At 37.3% G+C, this 10,206-nt stretch overlaps 1 protein-coding gene across 1 annotated transcript; it reads right to left on the reverse strand.

Moving 5' to 3' along the window:
* Positions 1-2,380: 2,380 nt before the first annotated feature.
* LOC127861908 (forkhead box protein D1-like) lies at positions 2,381-4,962 on the reverse strand. The gene has a single exon (XM_052400631.1). It carries the CDS (start codon positions 4,762-4,764, stop codon positions 3,103-3,105), a length of 1,662 nt encoding a protein of 553 aa, XP_052256591.1. The 5' UTR covers positions 4,765-4,962; the 3' UTR covers positions 2,381-3,102.
* Between the last annotated feature and the right edge of the window lie 5,244 nt (positions 4,963-10,206).

Genomic DNA, 10,206 nt, shown 5'->3' on the forward strand with positions numbered 1-10,206 from the left:
CATTAAAGCGCCGCGTCATTCGAACATTAAAATTAGGACAGTTTAGCTCCAGTTATTCATCTACATCCGAATACCCTAATGATGAGTCATAATGTCCGCTTATTAGACCACGAAACTTTGCGTGACTTAATTGCGGAAAAGTAGCTCCTGACCAAACTGCGGGAATGCGCAGGCAGGTATGAAGCTACATTAGCCGCATATGGTTTACAACCCATTTTCGCACGACGCCTCTCATATATAACATCGATTGGTCATGGCTAGTCTAGTAAAATATTAATATTAAACTTCGGCATATTTTAAGAAACGACGTCTAAATTAATGTTGCGTTATTTTGTTTATAGAACATACTTTGACGGTTACGGTTATGTGATATGGCATAAAAATTAAGTACGTTAAAAAATAAAATATTATACGATACTTGATTAATGTGTGTTAATGAAAAGGAAACATATACATGTATCTTAGAAAAATGATTTCCTTAGTGGGGGGGGGGGGGGGGGGAGTAATTATTTACAATTTGCTTTACGCATAAGAACATTTACTCCTCTCATATATTAACTGCTGTTGTTTCTGATTATTGTATTAACCTGCGAATATTTATTTAATATTTATTTAATACGTCATTGATATGGCATCGAAACGTCCTGATTGGATGCAGTTGGCGAATAGTTGAATGATAATTATATGGACACTAAAATGATTTTCTGTTCTCTTAATTATCCAGACTTATTTAGGCTCGATTGGTCATTGTCGGCTCGGGTACTACTTACATGTGCCACGGGTACTCTTAAGTATACTTACATGTACCCCGGGTACGGTAAATATACTTAAACATACCCGGGCTATATTAGACTGTACCCGAGTTGTTTTCCCGACCAAAATCTGATGTCGTAATAAATGCTACCGATACTGTAAAACGATATTGTTTATCTTAAACGAACTTCTCTTTAAAAAAACAACAACACTACATCACCATGCTTTTTGAGTATGAGTTTCGATGATATAGAGGCCATTTAACAGAAAATAGACACTTATGTTAACAAAATTAATTTAACAAAAATAGCCGACAATGACCGATTTAGCGTTCAAATTCCCGGGTACGTTTAAGTATATTTACCGTACCCGGGGTACATGTAAGTATACTTAAGAGTACCCGGGGTACATGTAAGTAGTACCCGAGCCGACAATGACCAATCGAGCCTTATGCTCGTTAGAGTCTTGGTATATAATATATCGCATTTTGCGTTGTACATATTCAAGGGATTCGTGTCACTGTTTGATAGGTCGTTAGCAAATAAGTCGCGTTCTGAGAAAACTGATGATGCATGTGCGTAAAGTGTCGTCCCAGATTAGCCTGTGCAGTCCGCAAATATCCAATTTAGGCGGAAAGTGTCGTCCCTGATTAGCCTGTGCGGACTGCACAGGCTAATCTTGGACGACACTTTACGCACATGCATTATGCCCAGTTTTCTCAGAACGCTACTCAACTACTTAAGTTACGTTAACATTTGCATTTAAGATCGTTTGTTGTAGCACAGACAGGTCTTTTAATTATGGTAACATGACCTATACAAATGTGCATAACTTAATTGTATTAAACGGAAATATTGTTTTCTTCATCTAACCCCATACTATTTCTAACTAAGGGCAGGCTTAACTTTTTAATAAAAAAAAGACAGGTCCGATTTCAATTAGTTTTTTTTCTTATATCCCATATGCTGACTATATAATATGTGTTAAATTCTATTTCTACATAATAGTATATTCCTAGTAGATGAATACGTGCTGTATACTTTTAAGATATTAACAATAAAGTGTACGTGAAAGGTATCATTACAAAAAATAAACAAGGTTAATTTCCGTAGTAAAACACTTTAAATGAATCCTGACAACTTCTCATGCCTCGGAGAGTAAAATAAATTGCTTAAATTGTATTTAATACAATCAAATTGATAGAAAGAAGACTTGTTTTCAAAATGATAGAGAGAAGACTTGTTAAAAAAAAACAACAAAAAAAACATGCCATTGAGATCCCTTTTAATTATTTTGTATTTGAATTATTAGATGTGAATGCGTAGTATTTCTTGAAGTATTAATAAATAAAACCAATTAATCTCATGGTTGTGGAATTTTGCTTTTGTTGCTTTGCAAACGTTTTACATGCAATACTATGAATGCAATACATTTTTCTGAATTGTGCACATAGGAATAGTTAGTATCAAGTTGCGAGTAGTTTTGTTTACAATAGTATTACCGGTAAATCGTTCAAAAATAGATTGCAGACCTAATTGGCGCCTTATAATAGAACGAAACGTTTTAAGCACACACGTTAAAAATGAATTCCCTAGTTTATGTAGCAACCAACACTCTTAAGGGTTCATCAAGTTTATTATTAAATAAAAATGGATTATAATATCCATCAAAAGAATATACATTCAACAAAATGTAAAAATAGCACATATAACTAAAACAACAAACATGTTTTTACATAAACGCATTGAGACAGTAAGCACATTGTATTTTAACTTGTCAATAAATCCGTTTTTAATTTAGAATCGATTAAAAAAAATTGAATTGAGTACAAAGAAAGAGAACGCAAGTTGTAAATACGTGATAAAAGTAAATAATCCGTTACGTACGTTTATGTACAATGCGAATACGAGGTAGAAAGAACGCCGTTAGTTCACACAAACGCGAATGAGAAGAATCAATTTGATTCACATAACAATTTGACTTGCAGAAGTTTTTATAAAAAAAAATATTAAATATTAAAAAAAATAAAGTTTACTTATCAATAACAAGTTTCAGTTACTTTTACTGGATAAAGTGCTTCTTCTGCCAGTTCAAATTGTTCGGAATAAAATTTCACGGAATAACATTTATATTATTTGTTAATAAAAAAATATTGTTGATAATGTTAAAACTTTATCACTTTTAAAAGTTTGTGATTAAATACATAATTCAACTGCGATAAATACATTACTTTTAAGTAATTAATATTTTTCGTAACATCAGTAATTATTATTTAAAAAGGGTCTATCTGATGCTTCTAAAATTGCGTGTAAGTAGTACAGTCTGTTCGATCACATTAAGACGCGACCCTCACCTCTGCCAAGGCTGGACTCCATGAAACCCGTAGACCTGCAGGTACTGTCTGTATTTCTCCATGTCTAGGGCGTTCATGGCGGCGGCGGCGGCCGCCTGGTTAATATAGGGAGCGAAATACGCACTTCCGCCGTAGCGGCTCATGTCCATTGCCCCTAGACGAAGGGAGGCGGCCGCTAATGGATTCAAACCGCTTAGCACTGCCTGGGAGGGAATGGCACTGGCCTTAAACGGTAGCATCGACGTGACCGTCGACGATGCCGTCACTTGAGACATCGGTTTTGGTGGTGGACTAGATTCCGCTGGTTTTTTATCTGTGTTTTCACGTTTTGTTCCGATTATACTGTCAATAGAAAATGTCTTTGGCGTAGATGATGATGACGTAGCGGGCAATGACGTCGGGGATTCCACGGGCGACTTACCGACTGGTGATGGGGTAAGCGTGTGCACCGGCGACGTAGGATGGGAATGGCTCAGCGGGGGTGACATATATGCGGGATGACTGGCGGCCATGTGGGCGGCGCGGCTCATCTCGCTCTGTGCTCGAGCCAGCTCGCTGTGGGTTGCGAACGGCATGTGGCCCGGCAGTGCGGACGACATGAAGCTGTAGGGATATGGTAGACCGGGGACACCAACGCCGGCGGAATGTGCGTTTTGTGGCAAGAATCCGTGATTGTGAAAATAGGACTGAGATCCGCCCATGTATAAGGGCGATTGCGGCATCATGTCAGAAACGTGGTTCCGCTTGTAACGCTTACGTCGCCGTAAGAAGCTTCCATTGTCGAACATGTCTTCGGAGGCGGGATCCAGCGTCCAGTAGTTGCCCTTTCCGGGGTTGCCCGGCTCCCGTGGGATCTTGATGAAACAGTCGTTCAGTGACAAATTGTGACGAATGCTGTTCTGCCATGCTGGGAACTTTTCGTGATAGTACGGAAAACGGTTCATGATAAATTCACAAATTCCAGACAAAGTCAATTTCTTCTGTTCCGATTGCAAAATTGCCATAGTTATAAGTGCGATATACGAGTATGGCGGCTTCACAAGGTTCGTTTTTCCACCCTTTTTACTACTCGTCCCCTGAATGTTTGCAACTAGCATCTGCGCCTCACTCGGGGAAAGTTCCTCCATGGAACTGTCGTGAAAATCATTGCACTCGCCGGAAATGTCTATATCTTCGTCGTCGTCGTCGTGAGATGCCGGCGACGTGATAGGAGACTGCGCCGGCGACCCGAGCGACCCCTGACCGTCGCCGACGGGGTCGACCAAAAGGTCATCGTTTTCATACTGCCTTACAGGGGTAGAAGATCGTGCGGGAAACCGCTCAATCTGGTCGGAAGATCGAGACACTACGTCGGCGTCTGTCTTTCCAAAAACAAATCCATTTGATATATTGAAATTTATTGGTTGTCTTTGAAAGTTTTCCTTGTTATATTCGCCGTTGATCGCTCTTATTGTGTCGTTATGAAGCTTCTGCCTTTTAGCCGACGTCAAGTTCACTCCCTCGTCGTTAACGTCGTTCCTCACGTAATTCCCCGACGGTGGATCAGTGGCGACCGTCGGCGAGGTATTTAGGCTATGCATTTTCTGCTCCATATACATCGTATTGTCAAAACTATTCGCGTGAATGTTTCTCGTGGACGACTCGGTTTCAGAGCGCATTGCAATTAATCATTTATTATTTTTCTAACTGTGCTTCTTTATATAGTTTAGTACGTTTATATGCCTATTAAATAAAATCCACTTTCACATACAGCATTTCTCAATGCAATAAAACTGCATGTGGCTGACACTCTTTAGAATTCATTCACTGATTATTTTCAAACATCAATTGACTTCGCTTAAACTTCGGAAATTGTTTAAAACGATATCGCAACACGCGAAATATTACTTAGCGGCCACCCATCAAATTATCTCGACGGCTCGCAAAGATACCTCGCCAACAGCCAATTAGCGATCGTCTCTTACAATAATGGCCACGTGATATGACTTTACCATCCAATACGAAGGCGAGATCGCGCTGATGGGATAATCTATCCACAAACAGGCTCCACCCAACAAATCCACAGGAACCGTAGCACAGCGAATGGGAAATAAGATTTAGTTATTTCGAGCGATTACCGTAACGTTACAAAGAAAGGCTGTGAAAATCGCCGGCTTTCAGAAACTTGGCAGATTTCAATTGACTTAGCGTAGCTTTACAAAGTTTTCGAAAGAATGCAAGAGAGATCTAATCGGTTTTGGATTGTCACCAAAATATATATTTAGAGAATGACACAGAAAACAAAGAAAATATTAGTGTAGGAAAACTTTTCTTTAATCCAACGTCTTATTGTGTGGATTGACAAATATAAGAAGGTATAAAACATTCTCAAACCTTTCCATTATTGAAGAATAGAGGGTCTTTCAAATATTTGTATTATAGAGAGATCGGCTGTAATAATATTTTTAAATGCTCGCGTATTTCAATATAGAATTAATAAATGAAAATAAAACAGCACCGAGAACTAAATATTTTCACAACAAATATTAGTATTAATCTTTCAGTAATAGTTTCGCAATAAAAAGATACGAATAAGAAAATCAACATTAATACAAACCGACAAATACATTAAATACACAGTACATTAATTTAAAATAAACTTAATTCCAAACTCTGACAATATTATTAATGTGAAGGTATTTTCAAACGAACCGGAGACTTTGCATTTAAAAAGTTGCATATTTTCTCTCATTAGAGAACGAACTGTCAACCATTTAAAATGTTTTGTAAACTTCTTACCTAAATTTTGCCGTGTCTAGATAAACATTTTTCTTTGGAGTGGACACCAGAAGACATTAGAAATAAATACATTAGTGCGTGTTTGTTTTTGGAATAAAACGTTTGGGAAATATTGTGGATTATTTTTGCATAACGTCTTTTTACTGCTGTTAACATTCATTTTCCCTTCAATTTGATTTGCGATACCGTGAGAAAGTTTTAATAATTATGAAAACTACGTCAACACCATTTTATATTTTTTAAATGTTTTTCTAGTCCCCTAATGGGTATTCACTTTTAAAAATTATCAAATTTAAATTTCACATAGAATATCCATGTGCATATCTGAGATATCGCCGTAGGTGTGGGAAATAATTTATTTAATGAAATTAAACAATCATGTTTAAATGATTTACTGAATCAGAATGAATGAACATGAAGGAATAAATTTATAAATAAATGTATGTATAAATAAATAAATAAATAAATAAATTTAAAAAAAAAATGAATGAATGTGTGAACGAATTAACGATCGAACGAATGTACGAATGCATGCACGAATGCATGTACGAATGAATGAATCCTCTTAAAGAGAAGATATTATGCAACGGCCATTTTACACACGTTTCCCGTGCGTCAGAAAATGAACATGTTCGAAGAAATGAGCCATACCTCTTGAATGTTTATTCCTCGGAGACCAAATTTCAGCAGGGCGTACCTTACCCCACCCACCGCGACCCGCGTAAGCGACATGTATATTTTCCGGCGTCCGGTGCGCTTATCTCACGTGCCACAATATTCAGTGACCTCCCAAGTGTCCACACGACGGATCGCCTTCTGGCACTATCGATCTATCATCTTGCATGGGTAATCTTAGAATCATGGATTTCACAAATAGCACTCTATTAACTATTCAATCAACGGTCTTAATAGGATATTTCACAATCTTGTCTCGCGGATGATAGTTCTAGAGCGGTTGGGGTACGGAATATGTCCGGTTTTATGACATGTCCAGTTTTGCCTCTTTTATTTGTAAAAAGGAGAGGCATCGAGGGGCGTCTTGTTAGGATGGAATCTTTAATGAGGCACACAGATTATTGTATTTAACGCGTAACAGAGTAAAAATTAATAAACACAGATCATTGGGTGGCACAGATTGCATTATTATTGATTACTCTACATGTCAATTTTGATACAAATGCTTCATGAATGAATAATGTTTATGCATGGACTTCATGAAAACGCATTTAAGATTGGCGTAAAATTAACGCTTTTGATTACTAATAACTCATAAAAGTAAGAGTAATGTACTACATTTTCCATGAAATGTTTAATATATGCCCGTAAACACAATGGATTATGTTAGACCATTTATATGTGCCGAAGATCGATCAATTAATGTTTATTTATAGATCTTTGATATGTGCTGCTATTTATTAATCAGCATTCATGGTAGGTGTTTATTGTTCCGGGTTGCATAGTCTTTCCACGTCTTAGAATACATTATCTGACGACTTGAAACATGATATGCGGTCAAGTTGCTTTGATTGACAAAATAAAATAATTATACTAACACAACATGTTCTTGTGGGAGGGGGGGAGGGCATTGGTATACAGCTAACCTTATGTTGCTGTGGTATAACTCGCTGGAAGAAACGGAAGTTGTTCAACCGTTGTATCATTGGGCAACAATAACTATTTATCAAATTACTGGTCTGTTTTGCCTTAAAGACTTCTCAAGATGGGTAACAAATTTCCAGAGGGAAATGGTGTCAATATTTTATCAACATGTAAGGATCGCGAAGCTAAATGTTTCCGCCGTAAATTACTCCGGTCTGTTTGATCAGACAGGGAATGACCATTAGTTTAAGGGAGTGTTGAAGCGTTATTTACTGCTTCTGTTGAAATGAAGATAATGACCAAGACAATGAAATGTAATTTTGAAGATTTCAAATCATAAGTTTCATAATGTAGCCGTTAATCGTTTTTTTTGTTCGATTACTTTAGCAGGTATTATTTATAGGCATATATAGAAATGCCATATTGAACGGTAAACCTAATACACACCTCTGTATGCGCGTAAAACGTAAACTTAACCGACATGAATTATAACTTTGTACCTCGTAGGATAATAAAGGCGAAATTATTCAATTGTGCATCAAAAAGTACATGTTATACGTATTCGGTCAATCGATTGGGCAAGTATTAGAATCAATGGCCGCGAATCCACGCAGCCATTTATATTAAATAAAACAATATCTAGCCTCATGAAAAAAGGACATTGCAAACAGCGAAGACCCAGATGAGACGCCGCATAATGTGGCGTCTCATCTGGGTCTGCGCTGTTTGCTTAAAGAAATTTTTGTAAGAAATATTCTAAATATAGAAATAAATATACTAGACATCCCTAATTTTGGAAATAAATTGATCCAACTTAGAGGGATGGGAGAGTCCACTGGGCATAAATGGGTTAAAGAAAATTGTTTTGTAAATGATTGGCGATACCACACTTCGAAACCAAACACATAGAACAAATCCTGATTGATATAACATTGTCGTTTGTGTCCTGCTATTCGTCTGTTAAATCTTAATTGGGCCTTCGGATTTAGGACTGTTTTTGTTGAGTACAAAAGTATTATTTTGCAAATTTTGTAATTATATTTTTTATAATGAACGTTAACAACTATACAAATGTCATCAAACTGGCATGTTCGACCATGTTCTGTTTCTGTCTTAGGCCGTTTCGTATCTGTTATCGAAGTAAGTATACATTAATTTTAAACCATTTATTATCGTCGGCATTTCGTGGATCATGTATACCAATTCAACTTACAATAATTGATAGCCGTCAACCAAAACTCCGTGTGGTTAATTCTTAGTTTATTATATTAGGTCCGTCAGCGCTAGGGGCTACATGTGTTTGTTACCGGACTGTGCACCATAACTACTACCAAATTAATGTACTCACTCATGTTTGAACGAATTTCAAATGAAAGTTGCAATTTCTTGCTTTTTTTCTGAAAGAAGATAAATTTCGGTGTGATCTTGTGCTGTGTAGGGATACCCGAGTACCCAAGGGAAACCGCACTTATCGAGTATGGTGACAAACAACAAAGCTCACACGCGTCGAAAGCGGGGATTGAACCTGGGTCGCTTGGCCGAGAAGCGCGTGTATCAACCAACGCGCAAACCGGACAGCAATCAACACAGTTACTCGTCATCTTATTAGCGTGTGCATTGAACCCAGATCATAATGGCAAGGAACGAGCGAATCGAACACACCCGTGATTACTAAGTTACATGAAGAAACATGAAAACATCAGAGATGATGGTCGGTTGGTTGTTGTGATATTGCGCATGCGCGTAAGACATACTTTAACGAAGGTGAATAGCTAGCCCAAGTTATTAAGAGCACACGAAAGCGTCTAAAATTTTGTTACGCAAACGGGCGTTTTAATGTTAGAGTATGTTGATGTGGTGAATCTTCGATAACCCAATTACTAAATTATATAATAATATACAAGCGTATGTTTTGCTTGAACCTCCCAGGATAGTTTCTGACTCACGGCCTCTTGCCATTTATCGTTCTGCACAATATATGCTCGTTATCTGCTCTAAAAAGACGACAACGTCAGCGAAATTCGATTGCAACGGGCAAACAAATTTTAATATCCATATTCAAATAAATTATCGAAATCTAAGTTTAAAAACGAAAACATATTTTAAGCAATTCAGTACATCAATTATAGCCTAATTTGACAAAAATCCGTACAAACAATCCAATTTCAAACTTTCCTTAGCAAAATTAGGTATTTTGTAAATCGATAAATATTATTAAATCTTCAAAGTTGAAACATCGTACAACATGCTGTTAGCATATACTTTGTAATACCACTGGAATTAACATACTTGGGTCGCGCCGCAGAAAGACATAACGTTTTCTCACTCGGGTATTAACAAACAACAACACTACCCGACGTGTTATCCGCTTGTTTGCCCGATTTGATATCATTCCGTCGGTGATACGGCGAAAACGAAAGCAATCCAGCCACTAATGGTAGCGCAATGCAGATTAATGGAAATCTAAACACGTTATTATTGCAAACCATAACCCATTCACGCCCGCTGTTTTAGCGAGTTCGCATCGCGTCCAAACTTATCTCACAAGGTCACCGGATTGCATCCGTGCAGTTTATAAACCGTGGATATTTCTGATTGAAGTTCGAGTCCCTCGGAAAATTGTATTAACTAGATCTGGATGTCAGACATTTCTACATATATATTTTCGAGCGCCTTGTAAAATGTTCACAATGTTTGCCACAGTTCGCATACTTTAAAATTAT

This window comes from Dreissena polymorpha, chromosome 16 (assembly GCF_020536995.1).
Source record: "Dreissena polymorpha isolate Duluth1 chromosome 16, UMN_Dpol_1.0, whole genome shotgun sequence".
In the NCBI taxonomy this organism is placed as follows: Eukaryota; Metazoa; Mollusca; class Bivalvia; order Myida; family Dreissenidae; genus Dreissena; species Dreissena polymorpha.

Coding starts and splice junctions, on each gene's coding strand:
- LOC127861908 (XM_052400631.1), bottom strand. CDS start 4,764: ATGCGCTCTGAAACCGAGTCGTCCACGAGAAACATTCACGCGAATAGT.